General features: G+C 39.4%; 1 protein-coding gene across 1 annotated transcript in view; it reads left to right on the forward strand.

Annotated features, from left to right (window-relative positions):
• ABCC4 (ATP binding cassette subfamily C member 4) overlaps positions 1-15494 on the forward strand; it is a 441806-nt gene that overhangs the window by 165648 nt on the left and 260664 nt on the right. The window contains exon 7 of the mRNA XM_007944012.1: positions 1279-1528. Coding sequence (XP_007942203.1) covers positions 1279-1528 — 250 coding nt within the window. The remainder of the gene's footprint in view (positions 1-1278; positions 1529-15494) is intronic.

The following is a 15494-nucleotide window of genomic DNA, read 5'->3' on the forward strand; positions in this document are numbered from 1 at the left end:
TTGTGTCAGGCGCACCTTAGTCCTCAATGAGATATCCTTGCTCCTCAGCACTTGAAACAGTTCCTTCGCAGTTGACTTTCCCAATGCTACACGTTGTCTAATGTCCTGACTGCTGCTTCCGTTGGCATCGATCGCTGTGAGTCAAAAATTTCCCCACAGGCACCTAACAACAAAAATAACAGCCACTTCAGCGTGTTTCATTTAGCATAAATGGAAAGATTAGCTTTTAGTATTCCTGTATTGGGCTAGCTTATTTGAATCAGTATAATTCATCTCAATATATATATATTTTTTAATGTGCTGTTGAATCGGACCCGACTCATAGTAACCTCTTCTTGGGTTTCCGAGGTGGTATCAGTACAGAAGTAGATTGCCCGACCTTCCTTCCAAGGAGTGGCTGGTGGATTTGAACCGCCAGCCTTCTGGTTAGCCTTAGGTACTATGCTACCAGAAGTCCCAGAGCTATGGAAATATGGTTCCTTTTTGTTTTGGTTTATGTTTTTATAATTTTTAAAGTTTTTTGTTTAAATACTTGATTTTTACCCTCTAGGACACGGTACATCTTACTCTCTGCAAAAGAATGGTTTTGAAGATGGATGGGACTGGGCAGTGTTTTATTCTGTTGCACTTATGGTTGCTATGAATTGGAACTGACAACAACAACAAAAATTCTCTGCTAATACCTTTCTACGTCTTACCTGTGCACCTTTTTGTGCTCTCTTGTCTTCATTCTCTGTTAGCCACTCCCAAGCCTGACTAACTCCTGCTCTTCCTTCTGAGTCCCACTCATGTGTGACTTCCCTGACTGCACTGTGCTGAGTCTCTGCCTTTATGCAGCCCTGTACAGCTGCTGCTGTCTCCTGTTTGCATGTCTCACAGTTCTGGGTTGTTTTCTGTCTCCTCCCACAAGTTCATGACCTACTAGAATGCCCAACTGTTCCTTACATATCTCTCTATCATCAGTGAGGTGCCTAGTGCAAGATGTATGTTTGAGAATGCTTGCTGAATAAATGGTCATACCTAGTCTGATTAACCCAAAATATTAAGCTGTGACATTAAATATCTGTTTAATTCATTGAATGAAACGGTGTTGAGTGGTGCCTGGTCCTTGTGTGGAAGCATCAGGGTGTGTGTTGTGGATTATTTCCATGGTGGAAGGGATGGTTTATTTTAATCTGAATACATTGTCTAGAAAGACTCCACATATAATAGGCCCTTGAATTCATGGCTTTGATGCCAATGCTTACTTAAAAACCTATATTGTACTGTCTTTTCCAGGAAGGAAATTTTCACGATTCTTAGAAGTTCCTACCTTAGAGGAATGAATTTGGCATCGTTTTTTGTTGCAAGCAAAATAATTGTTTTTGTGACTTTCACCACCTATGTGCTCCTTGGCAACGTGATTACAGCCAGCCGTGTGTTTGTGGCTGTGATGCTGTATGGGGCTGTGCGGTTGACTGTCACCCTCTTCTTCCCATCGGCCATCGAGAAGGTGTCGGAGGCAGTCGTCAGCATCCAGAGGATCAAGGTTTGGTGACAATTACCTTTTTAAAGTTGTAGGTGTATTTTAAGTAAAATAATGCCTCATTTTATTTAGCGTCATCATAAAATTCAGGCTTCTACCATGTTCCAGCTAAGTGAAATTTAACTTGTTCACACCAAAACTTTAAAATATTCCAAAATGTTCTGTGTACTAAAATAATGTAAGGCTTGCTGATCATTTATGACCAACAATATAAATGGCAGCTACACAGGGCTCTTGAGGTACAAGTAGATGCAAGTGAGACTAAAATGTCTAAACCTATTGAAAGCAAACAGATTTCACCTTCTAATTTGACTTCTAAATTGACTTCTAATTGATAGTGACTATATGGTTCTGGGTTGAGCAGGATTCCTCTCTGGGCTGAGAAGGAAAGGTAGCTTGCTAGATGGTCCCTGCTTCTTGGGCAGGAAAAAAGGCCTCATCCTCACTTAGTTCCTCCTGTTTGAAAATGATTTATTTCCTTGCTGATTCCTGTGTGTGCTTTTTAGACATCTGTGTTTTCTTTCCTGTCAGTCTTTCACTATTCCTCACTTCTCTCTAGCAGGCCTCTTCACTCTTCATTTGCCACTTCCCACCATATATACTATCTCCTTGTCTAAATGATGATGTGTGCTGTCAAGTCAATTCCAACTCATAGAGAACCTGTATGACAGAATATAACTGTTCCAGAGGGTTTTCTATGCTGTTTTTATGGGAGCAGGTCACAAGTTATTTTCTTCTGAAGAGCTGCTTTGTGGGTTGGAACTGCCAATGTTTTGGTTAGTGGTTAGCAGCTGAACACTTAATCATTGCTCCATGAGGGCTGCTAATTAGGTGTCCCTAAATTACTAGGGGCAACTAATTTGCATTAGGCCCGACCATGCCCTAGGTTCTCAGTATTTGTGTTATTGAATTGGTCTGAAATTAAGATAAGTTGGTTTCATGAGAGGGCTGAGGCATGACTTGTTTCCTACTGAATCAAATCAACACTGTTGGAAAGCTCTGATGGCCCCTTCCGTGTGTTGGTCAGCATGCAGCCCTCCTCTCTGGGAGGGCAGTTGGTTTCTGTTAACATCCCACATTCATCCCCACTTGGCTTTAAAAAAAGGTTTGGTTTTGTCTCTGGTTCTCAATAGTGATGGATACCCAATAATAGATTTCTAGTGAAGATAAAGGAGCCCTAGGTAATGCCAGTGTTTAATATACTTGTCTACTGTGGTACTTAAAATTGTTGTTAACTTGGCTGGGCCTGGTTGAGTGGCTGGGCAGCCACTCTTCCCATGGTGAGACTGGCAATCAATTCCATGGTGGAGTCTACTGGAATAGCTGAGTCGCTGCTTTAGGGATATGGTCTGCTTCCAGTATATAATAACAACTTTAAGGAAGGTCTCTTGCTTTTTGGTATGCTTGAACCCTGCATGTAGTTAAGTATTCATTCAGTAGCCTGCCATACTCTACTGATAATGGGTCTTTCAGTGGATTTGAATCAGTGGCCTGCCATACAGTTTGGTAACATCGGCACTATGCCTTTTTACTTGTTGACCTTGGTTTGTCAGCCTTAGTAGCCAGCAGCTGCCTGAGTGAAGAAAGCTTCCAGCTTCAGTGGGACGGGAGCTAGAGGCAGAGCTGAAGCCCAAGGTCGAGGGGCTTTCATCCAGCTCCTAGAGCCTGGCACTTTGAACTTGGACTTCTAACCTCCAAAATCGTAAGAGAATAAACTCCTGTTTGTTCAAGACATCTTATTTGTCGTATATTCCTGTCAGAGTGGCACTAAGTAACCAAAACATCTACTACCTGAAGGGTATGTCTCAGGAGAAAGATCTGGTGATCTACTTCTGAAAAATCAGGCATTGAAAACTCTGTGGGGTATTGCTTTACTCCAATGCACATGGGTCGTCACAAGTCCAGACTGACTAGACAGCAACCAGTGAATGGTGGTGGTGGTGGTGGTTGTGGTAGTGACGTTAAATGACACTGGATATGGATTTTATTTTTGTTTGGTTTTTACTTTTTTTTTTTAGCATTGGCATAAAAGCTGAACATTTTATTATGAAGTTTCTTCATTACAAAAAGACCCAAAAAACCAGATTGGTCATGTAGGGTCAGTGCTGGTCCCTGGAGTCTGTTGTTTTTTCTGATGAGGGCTGCAAACAATATTGTTTTGCTTTTGCAAGATATTTATTTGATCTTTTTCTCTAATTTTCTTTTTTAAATTTTTATTGTGATTTGGGTGAAGGTTTACAGAGCAATTTCATTTTTCCATACAGCGGTTCACACACATTTTATCTCATGACATTGACTGTTATTTCCCATAGTATAACAGCTGTCTTCCCATATCCTTCCCATGGTTACCTCCTCCCCGTGTCCTTCCCTCCCATACATCTGGCCACCCGAGCTATCTTCCTGTGCATACACTGCTCTTCTGTTCTCCCACAATTGATTGCTCCAAGTAGTGTATCTACCATACAAATGTTCAGCCCATGTGCCTGTCTATTATTTGATGGTAAGCCACAGGAATGAGTTCAATTCCAGAAGTGAAGGGCTGGTAGGGGCCATAATCTCAAGGGTTTCACCGAGCTCTATCAGACCAGTAAACATGGTCCTTTTTTTTTTTTTTTCTCCCTATAACTTTGAGTTTTGTTCCCCATTGTTCTCCCTTTCTATCCAGGATCTCCTACACATATCCCCCTCCTAGTGGTTGACAGTAGTAACCGGGCACCATCTAGTTCTTCTGGTCTCATAGGTGGAGGATCGCATGGTCTACCTATCCCTCGGACTGATGTTTCCATGTGCTTTGGTTTTCTTAATTCTTCTTTGCTCTAGATGAGGAGGGACCTATCGCTGCATCTAGATGGCTGCTTGCAAGCTTTTAAGATCCCATTCGTTACTCACCAAAGTAGGATGTGGAACAATGTTTTTGTGCAGTATGTTTATGCCAATAAGCTTGATAATCCCCTATGACTGTGGTCCTGAGCCCACAGGTCTAACTATTCACTTCCTCAGGGTAGCTGGCTGTGGCCAAAAAGTCACCACAACCTTGTCCCTTGTCAGCTATACTGTATACCTGGACATTGTTTCAGCACCTACAAAGACACTTGTAGAAACATTATCTGCCAATGCTATGCATGGTCATGGGCACACTCCCCACTGCCAAGACAAACCTGATTGTTCAGCCTGTCTATCCATCGATCCATCTGTAGATCAGTGTTTGCCATCACTAACAATGCAGTACTGTATATGCAAAAGGGTTCATCTTTGTTGTCTGTACCTACCATGTACCTCTCTCTGTCTTCCTCTTCTTCAATGCCACTGTGATCACTCACATTTGCTACATTGCCCTTCTTGTCCCCCAAATCAATACTTGTCTCTACCTATCTAGCAGTATACCTCCCCTCGCCTCCCATTCCAAGTAACCAATTTTTTAATTGAATTGTTTGTCTTTTTGTTGTTGAAGTGTTGGAGTTTTATGTAAATTTTAGAGATAAGTTCCTTGTCAGATATGTCATTGCCATATATTTTTTACCAACCCATAGGTTCTGTTTTGACTCTTTGGAGAAGTCTTTGGAAACACATAAAAATTTAATTATTAGAAGATCCCACTCATCTAATTTCTCTTCTGCTGTTTGTGCATTTTGGGTTATGCTTGATAGTCTATTTATGCCATAAATGAGGGCCCTTAAATTTGCCCCTAATTTTTCCTTGAAGAACTTTATAGTTTTAAGTTTCACATTTAAGTCTGATCCATTTGGAGTTAATTCTTGTGTATGGTGTGAGGTATAGATCTTGTTTTATTTTCTACAAATGGATATCCATTTTTGCCAGCACCATTTGTTAAACAGACAATATCTTCCCCATTGGATTTTGGCCCTTTGTCAAAGATCAGCTGAGCATAAGTCGATGGACCTATTTCTGGGTTCCCAATTCTATTCCATTGGTCTATGTGCCTGCCATACCAATACCAGGCAGTTTTGACTACTGTGGCTGTATAATAGGTTTTAAGATCTGGAAGTGTGAGCCCTCCTGCTTTGTTCTTCTTCCTCAGTAATACTTTGCTTATCTGAGGTCTCTTTCCTTTCCATATAAAGTTAGTGATTGGTTTTTCCAGATCCCTAAAGAATGTTGATGGGATCTGGATTGGGATTGCATTGAATGTATAGATTGCTTTGGGTAGAATTGACATTTTCACAATGTTCAATCTTCCTATTCATGTGCATGGCTTGTTCTTCCATTTATGTAGCCCCCTTATGGTTTTTTAAAGTAGTATTTTGTAGTGTTCTTTGTACAGATCTTTTGTGCCTCTGGTGAGATTTATTCCCAAATATTTTATTTTGTTGGTAGCTGTTGTAAATGGTATAGATTTCCTTATTATGTTTCCTTATTTTTAAATTTATTAAGGTGTGCTTTATGCCCTAACATAAAGTAACATATTACTTTTTCAGTAATTTATTTCCTGGTGTAGAAGAATACAACTGGTTTTTGGAAAATTGATCTTGTATTCTGTCACTATGCTAAATCTTTCAATTAGTTCCAGTAGTTTTTTTGCTGAGTCTCTTGGGTTTTTTATGTATAGGATCATATCATCAGCAAATAGGGATAGTTTGACTTCTTCCTTACCAATATGGATGCCTTTGATTTCCCTTTCTTGCTTTATTGCGATGGCTAGGACTTCTAATATAATGTTGAATAGAAGTGGTGATAGAGTGGTTCCCGTTTGCAAGGGGAATGGTTTCAGTCTCTCTTCATTGAGAATAATGTTGGCTGTTGGTTTTGCATATATGCCCCTTACTATGTTCAGGAATGTCCCTTCTATTCCTATTTTGCAGAGAGTTTTTATCAGAAAGGGGTGTTGGATTTTATCAAATGCTTTTTCTGCACTGATTGATATGATCATGGTTCCTCTTCCTTTGTTTTATTTATGTGATGGATGATGTTGATGGTTGAACCATCCTTACATTCCTGGTGTGAACCCCACTTGGTCATAATTTATTATTTTCTGGATATGTTGTTGGAGCCTGTTGGCTAGGATTTTGTTGAAGATTTTTATTTTATGAATATCTGTATTCATGAGGGATACTGGTTTGTAGTTTTAGTTTTCCTTTTTATTGATGTCTTTGCTTGGTTTTGGTATCAAGGTTATCTTTGCTTCAGAAAATGAATTTGGGAGGATTCCATCCTTTTCTATATTCTGAAATAGTTTGAGTAGGATTGGTGTCAGTTCTTCTTTGAATGTTTGGTAAAATTCTCTGTTGAAATCATCTGGGCCAGGGCTTTTTTTTATTGGTAATTTTTTTATTATGACCTGTTCAGTTTTTCTTTTGTTATGGGTTCTTCTTTTATGTTTTTCTTCTTTTGTTATGAGTTCTGTTCAACTCTTCCATGTCAGTCTGTGTTAGTTTAGGTAAGTAATATGTTTCTAGAAATCTGTCCCTTTTTTCTAGATTTTCAAATTTGTTGGAGAACAGTTCTTCATAGTATCCTGATACTATCCTTTTTATTTCAGTTGATTCTGTTGTGATGTCACCCAATTCATTTCTTATTCGTGTTATTTGTATTCTCTCCTTTTTTTCTTTTGTTAAATTTAACAGTAGTTTGTCAATTTTATTAATCTTTTCAAAAAACCAACTTCTGGTCTTGTTGAATTTTTCTATTTTCTGTTTCATTTATTTCTGCTTGATGCTTTATTATTTCTTTTTTTCTGGTGACTAGGGTTTTTTTTTTTGCTGCTGTTTTTCTAATTGTTGGAAATGTTTGGTTAAGCTGTTGATTTTGGCTCTTTCTTCTTTTTTGATGTGTGCATTTATTGCTATAAATTGGCCTCTGAACACTGCTTTTGCTGTGTCCCAGAGATTTTGGTATGTTGTCTTTTCATTCACATTTGATTCAAGGAATTTTTTAATTTCATGTTTTAATTTCTTCTATTATCTAGTCATTTTCAAGGAGGATATTATTCAGTTTCTATGTGTTTGCTCTTTCTCCATTGATCTTCCTGTTGTTGATTTCCAATTTTATAGCATTGTGATCTGATAAGATACTTTGTAGTATTTCAATGTTTTTAAATTTATTAAGGCTTGCTTTATGCCCTAACATATGACCTACCTGTAGAATGTTCCATGTGTACTGGAAAAGAATGTATATTGTGCTGTTGTTGGGTGAAGTGCTCTGTAGATGTCTATGAGGTCAAGTTGGTGGATTGTATGGTTTAGTTCTTCTGCATCTTTGTGGAGTTTCTTTCCAGTTGTTCTTTGAGTGAAAGTGGTGTTATTAAAGTTTCCTAATATGACTGTGGAGTCATAAATTTGTCTTTTCAGTTTTGTTACAGTGTGATTTATGTATTTTGGGGTTCTTTCATTGGGTGCATAAATACTACTAATGGTTATGTCCTCTTTTTCCATTGATGCTTTAATCATTATAAAATGTCCTTCCTTGTCTCTTATGGTGGTTTTTGTCTTAAAGCCTATTTTATCAGAAATTAATATTGCCACTCCTTCACTTTTTTGATCACCCTTGGCTTGATAAATCTTTTTTACTTGATTTTTAGTCTATTTGTTTCTTTCTCTCTAAGGTATGTTTCTTGTAGACAGCATATTGATGGGTTATGTTTTCTTATCCAGTCTGCAATTCTCTGTCTCTTGATTGGTGCATTTAATCCATGGACATTCAAAGTAATTACCGACAGGTATGAATTTGTTGCTGTCATTTTGTTATGTGTTTTTTTTTTTTTTTTGTGGTATTGCCAATTTCATTGTTCCATATAATTTTCTGTGCTGACCTCATTTTGTTATGTGGTTTTTTTTTTTTTTTTTTGTGGTATTGCCAATTTCTTTGTTCCATATGTTTGTTGTCTGTGCTCATTTTGTTTATGAGTTGTGTTATTTCCTTTGGTGTTGCTGTTTTAGTATTTGCTAAATATTTGTGCTTGTCCTCTTCTTTATTTTGATTTGAAGGTTTTTAATTTTTCTTTGAGATTACACTGTGATTTATAATTTTCTCCTTGAGTTTAGAACAGTCCATTCTATCTTGAAATTGTCTTGACTTCCTCACCATTTAGAAGTTCTGTAACCACACTGTTTTTCCCTCTTTTTGGTTTGTTGTCCTCATTTGCCAATTGATGTCTCTGGTTCCCTGTTTACAATCTTGCAAGCTTATTTTATTTTCGATACTTGATAACTGGGTTGGTTTTTCTGTGTTATGTCATCATGTGTGTTAGTGGTCAGTTGTTGTTTGCTGTTGTTGGTTCTCTGTCCAGGGGACTCCCTTTAGCATCTCTTGTAAGATTGGTCTGGTTTTAACAAATTTTCCTAATTTCTTCTTATCTTGATATGTCCTAATTTCACCATCATGTTTGAGGGACAATTTTGCTGGGTATATTTCTTGGTTGGAAATTTTTCTCTTTGAGGGTTTTATATATACCATCCCATTGCCTTCTCGCCTGCATGGTTTCTGCTGAGAAATCAGAGCTTAGTCTTCTTGCTTGCCCTTTGTAGGTAACTTTTTGTTTTTCCTGTGCTGCTTTCTGTATTCTTTGTGTATGGTTTTGATGAGTTTGATGATGATATGTCTTGGTGATTTTCTTTTGGGGTCTATTCTGTTTGGGGTTCATTGAACTTCCTGAATGTATATATTCTCTCTTTTATCATATCAGAGACATTCTGTTCCAACAAATCTTCCACTATTTTTTCTGTGGATTTATTTGTTTCTTCCTGTTCTGTAATTACGATTACATGTAGGCCATTCCTTCTGATCGTATCCCACATGAATCTTCCAATTAGATTCTATTCCTTTACCCTTTCAATGTGTTAGCCAATTCTGAAAATTTAGAATTAATCTGGATTTCTATCTGTAGATTTTGTATCATTTCTAATTTTTCGTTTATTTTGTTATTTTGTTCTGGTATTGTCTTCTGAAATTGTTCTAGGGTTTTGCCTGTGTTTTTCTCAATTTTGTCAGTGTTTTCCTTGATCTGTCTCTCAATCCTTTGAAGGTACTGCAATACAATTCTTTTGAATTTCTCATCAAGGAATTCCAAACTGCTTCTTTCTCAGGGATGCATTCTGGGTCTGTATCCTGGTCCCTTGTTTCTCCTGCTTTATCTTGCTTCTTTGTGTGGAATGTGATAGTCTGTTGTCTGTGAGACATTGTGACACTGTTGTATTTATATTTAATTTGTGATTGTATGTTGGAGTAATTCGCCTAAGACTTTTGTTTTCTTTGGATGTGTCTGAGTAAGCAGGGTACTATGTTCTTCTGTTGGCTAGTTGGCAGCGCTTATGCACTCATCACCTGCCTTCTAGTGGGTGTGATAGAGAATGAGAGTGGCTGCACAGATCTATGTTAACTATTTGTAAAGAGCAGTTAAGAGGCAGTCAGGCTCGTATTGGCTGTTGTGTATCATAGGCTAGTTGGTGCAGAAACAAGTGGCCCCCCTCCATAGACAGGGCTGCAGGAGGTGCATGTATGGTTAGGTCATATGGTTGCTGTCTCCCACTCAGTTAGACAAATAACAATCGAAAAACCACCAAAAAAGTAAAAGCAATAGGATATAAATACACAGCAACAATCACCAAGAAAAGAAAGAAAAGAAGAGGAAAGGCAGTAAATGGGACAAAATATTTAAAGAAATACTTTAAAAACACAAAGAAATATGAATAGAAAAAAAGAGAAAAAAACACCCACAATATCTTGGGAGGGAGGAATAAGAGAAAAGAGGTACAATAAGAGAAAAATGAGCCAAAAAACGGGAAAAATGCAGATAGCAAAACAAGGAATGGGGAGAACCAGAAGAAAAAATGGGAACCAGGAAAAGGGATGAGAGAAAAATCTAAAAACTAGAACCTGGGAATGAAAGAAGAAAGAATAAAAATAAAAGGAAGAAGAGGAAGGAAAAAAAAATTAAAAACAAGAAAAAGCCAAAAAACAAATCTGAGGGTGGGGTGGGGCATGGCACCCAGGCTCTGTCAGAGCACACAGACTGGGATGGAATTCCTGCTGGCCCAGAAGGTGGGTGGGGTTGTGGGATGGCTGTACCTCTGTCCACCAAGAGCATGTGGGTTATGAGATTAACAAGGGAAATATTACACCTTTCTAGTCCTTAACCTGCAGTATGTCTGCGCTATCCTTGGCAAGTGGAGCTTATTCTTGTTGTTATTTGCCGTCGAGTCACCCCCGACTCATAGCGACCCCTCCTTGGGTTTCCGAGGCAGTATCACTACGAAAGTAGGATTGCCCAACCTTCCTTCCGAGGAGTGGCTGGTGGGTTTGAACCGCCAGCCTTCTGGATAGCAGTCAAGTGCCTTAGGCACTAAAGGAAGGATACAGAAGTAGACTAAACTCCAACTCCAACTAGTAGAAGAACCTGAATGAAAACGGTGAACAGGGAGACAAACAGAGCTGCAGACTATCAGCAATTCCAAACAGCACAGATGTTCGGGTACTTCCAATTGGTGTTAGGACCTAAAAATTAACCTAAAAACAAGCCCTGCTTGCCAAGGGCTGCACGGAGGAATACACTGGTAGCTAATGACTAATAAGGGTAATAGCAAAGAAGGAGACAAAGTGAGCTGTGGACTTTTGGCTGTCTGGAGGGTGCAACCATCTTGAATGTTTATAAGCGGTTGAGACCATTTTGGGAAGTACCCGAACTATCTGTGCTGTTTGGAATTGCTGATAGTCTGCAGCTCTGTTTGTCTCCCTGTTCACCGTTTTCATTCAGGTTCTTCTACTAGTTGGAGTTGGAGTTTAGTCTACTTCTGTATCCTTCCTTTCAAAACTCAGTGCTCTAGGATTATCTTCTGTATCTGTGGCAATTAGTTTCCTTTTTTTTTTTTTTTTTGTCGAAGAGGGTCTGTGTCATTTGTCTGCATAGTCTGCCATCTTACTGGAATCCTTCAATTTTTTTTTTTCCCAATCAGAGGTTAAGGGAGAAATGAAACCTCTAGGGGTAGGCACCTGCAAGCAATATTGTTAAGACATGATTCACGTAGTTCAATAAAATTTCTTTTATAGAGTCATCATATCTTGAAAGAAAATGTTCAAAAGTGTACATTGACTATAGTATCATTCTAAGTATACACAATAACTTTTCCAGATGGTTGTTGTTGTTGCTATGTGTTGTCAAGTCGGACCTGACTTATAGTGACCCCTCCTTGGGTTTCCGAGGCAGTATTACTATGGAAGTAGATTGCCCAACCTTCCTTCCGAGGAGTGGCCGGTGGGTTTGAACTGCCAGCCTTCTGGTTAGCAGTCAAGTGCCTTAGGCACTAGGCTACCAGAGCTCCCTATATACCTACAATACTTCACAAACTTATTTGGCTGTACAGATCCTCACTGCCAAGACATTGAGCACAATCACTATTCCATCAACGAGCCATTGGTTAAACATGGCCTGAAGAAGCCCAAGCTGTATCTCCAGAATGAAAATTGTAGGTAAAAATGTTAATGTTAACTGGCACGCTCACCTGAATAATCTAATTGAATTAATCTCATTCCTAATCTATTGATTATATATTAATAGGTAAAGGCAGGTGGGAAAAAATGATAAAAAGTTTAAAAGAAAATGGAGACACCCATAAAAAAAACAACAACAACCAACAAACTCACTGCTGTCAAGTCAGTTCCAACTCATAGCGACCTCTCCTTGGGTTTCCGAGGCAGTATCACCATGGAAGTAGATTGCCTAACCTTCCTTCTGAGGAGTGGCTGGTGGGTTTGAACTGCCAGCCTTCTGGTTAGCAGTCAAGTGCCTTAAGCACTATAGCTTCCCATATATTCTGTGCAGTAATTTTTGATATTGTTATTGATGCTATTATGAGTTGGGTTTGACTTGATGGTACCTAACAACAACAGCAGCAACAACATTGCTGCTATTGATACCACTATCTTTAATTACTAGTACCAGTGCTCCTTGAGGACCAGGCACTCTTAGAAGCCTCTACACATCATCTCATTCAATCAAAGCCCTAAGCAGAAGTATCTCCACTTAATAGATAAAGAAATAAATTCCTATCACAGGTTAAGTACATTGCCCATCCCCATGTGGCTTGTATGAAAAAGCTAAATTTCTATGCAAAGCCCTGCTTTCTTAGCCATTGTTACATTGCCTTCTTGGTAACCTTCTGACATGTGGCTTATATCCATAAGTGTTGTTTTAATTATGTAGTCTTGTTCTGAAAACATTCAGTGGACCCATGTTTTCCTACTGAATCAAATTTAAACTGATGTGTGAAGCTCTCCTGGTGCCTCCTGCATGTTTCCCAGCACACAGCACTCCTTTCTTGTAGAGCAGCTTGTCTCTGTTACAGCTCATGTTCATCCTCACTTTTGGGTCTTTGCTCACTGTGTTTGGCCCCTTAGGTTGCCTTGTTTTCTGTCCTTGATTTAAGCAAAGGCTCCTGTGCCCTCCAGCCTGCTCACATGGCCCTCCAGGCACTTGTGTTCATGTTCCTTTTTTCTGTTTGTGGGTGTCTTAGTTACTTCGTGCTGCTGTAACAGAAATACCACAGGTGAGTGGCTTTAAAGAGCAGAAATTTATTTTCTCACAGTTTAGAGGCTACAAGTGCAACTTGAGGGCTCTAGCTATATGGGAAGATTTTCTCTTCATGGGCTCTGGGGGAAGAAGGAGCCTTATCTCCTGGTACCATTCATTCTTGAGTTCCTTGGTGATCTTTACCTGGCATCTAGCTTTCCCTCAATTGCACTTGCTTCTGTGTCTATTCTCGTCTTTTTATAGCTCAGAAGTGCTTAGGTTTGGGAATACCCTACACTGCTAGGGCCCCATTAACATAACAAAGAAAACCTTGTTTCCAAATGAGATTATATCCACAGATAGACAGGTTTCGATTGTAACACATTTTTCAGGCAACACAATTCAGTCCATGACAGCAAGCCTCCCACTCTTCTCAAGGCCAGTACTGCACAACTCAGCCTCATTTCAAGTGTGTTAATTCTGACTTCCCAGGAGTTGAAGGCCCTGCACAGTAGTGACTGTGTCTGATACTTCTTTTGCTTAGTGCCTGGGCCCATGTTGGATACATAATGGTACCAAGGAAATACTGGATTGACTTAAATAAAAGTCACAGGAATATAGCGAGACACAACAGAGGTTGACTTATGTGGGCCAGCCTGTATTAGAAGGCAGCAGCATGCCAAGTGAGAAAGCAGATTCGAGTTACGTACTCCTGCAACACTGGACCTTGGTGGGTTTTGACACAGGGGAGCTGGATCTTGTTTAGAGTGGGAATATCTGGCCACAAGGCAGGCCTAAGAATTTAAATCTTTGTTCAGTAGTAGTAAACTACTTTATTTGAAGGTAGTATGAGTGGCAAAGATTAAGAGTGGTAAAAATACTATTAGTGTAAGTTTGGCAAATGATTTCGTGTGGTGTTGAAGAAAGTAGAAAAAATTATATATGTATATATATAATTTTAGATTTTAGCTTTTCTTTCAACCTGAATTGATTCTGGAGCCTATTTTAATGTGTGGGAGCTCTGGGGCCGTAGTGACTAAGGCATCTGACTGCTAACCAGAAGGCTGGCAGTTCAGACCCACTAGCTACTTCTCAGAAGGTTGAGCAATCTACTTTCATAGTGATACTGCCTTGGAAACCCAAGGAGGGGTAGCTATGAGTCATATCCGATTCCACAGCAGTGCATTGCGTTGCCTATTTTAATGTGTGTCCCCTTGTTCATCAGAATCACCTAGGGATACTTACTAAAACTAAATTATCACACCTTGGAGATTCTGAGTCATTAGTTCTTGGCTGGGACCCAAGATACCTATGGTTTTAGTAAGTATACCAATGTGCCTAAAAATATGCAAAGTCTGGAAAATCTATCTGGTTTGAGTTGAGAGAAAAGAAGATACACATAAACAAAATGGGTTTAGCAAATAGAGAAGACCTTGGAACCACTTAAGATTAAACCAGTTAAGAGGGAGAACATGAGTCCTTGGCTCTCTTGGTCCATGCTAAGCTTTCTGGGGCACTTCTTAGAATTTATTCATTCATTCTGTCACTTATTCCACAGAATAATTGAGAACGTATTTTAACTACACTGGGCTAGTTGCATTTATACCATAGTAAGCAGAAATCCACAGAGTCCCTTACCACTCAGAATTTATATCAAGTGAGGGAAATAATCTAATAATTAAACTCACTGTTGATGTATGTATATCAGAAGTCCTTGGAAAGAAAAATCCGAAGTAGTACAGGTGCTTTGACAGAGGCTCTAATGTAGTTTTGGAAGTAGGTGCTTCCTGGGAAGACTAAAGAAGTAGCCTAGAGGATTTAGTATGGAAGGTGGTGGTGGAGGTCTGGGGGGTAGGAAAGAAGGATGGCTGGGTTGGAGGAGTTAGGAGGCTGATGGCCTACATTTTCACTGGGGTTATTATGTTACAGAAGCCCTTAGTGCATAAGAAGGAGATCCATGCATTTGAGGAACCAAAATGGCTGTGGGTGGGTCTGGCTGTGGAATGCTCAGGCATGAGTGGGACACCATGAAGGACTCTGCAGACAATATTAAGGATCTTAACTTTTGCAGAGCTTACCTTGGCTGCAACTTGGGGATTGGGATAGAGGGGTCCAGAGTGGAGGCAGGGAGAAGATGATATGTTTTGGATTAGGGAGAAGTGAAGAGACAGATTTGAGAACTACTCAGGAGTTTGCCTTGCGTTATCTAAGTAGAAGGAGGGATCAAGTGGTGGTTTTGTTTTATGGCTACAAAATCACCTGAATTCATAGAAATGCAGGATACCAGAAAAGAGTCAGATTTGGGAGGGAGAAGATTAGGAATTTAGTTTTTGATTTTGGCTGTTTTTGGATTATCCAGGTCATTGCTCTATGACCCACCGATGGACCATCTACCTGATGCAAGCTCCTTTCCTGTTTATCTAACAGAGGGAATAGGCAGTGAATGCAATAAACTGATCTGATGTTCACCTTCTTACTTTCCCTGCCTCTCACTTAGAGGTGTTAATGTGC

The sequence above is a fragment of the Orycteropus afer genome, unplaced genomic scaffold (assembly GCF_000298275.1).
Source record: "Orycteropus afer afer isolate SDZICR_OR568_19922 unplaced genomic scaffold, OryAfe1.0 scaffold00117, whole genome shotgun sequence".
Taxonomy (NCBI): Eukaryota; Metazoa; Chordata; class Mammalia; order Tubulidentata; family Orycteropodidae; genus Orycteropus; species Orycteropus afer.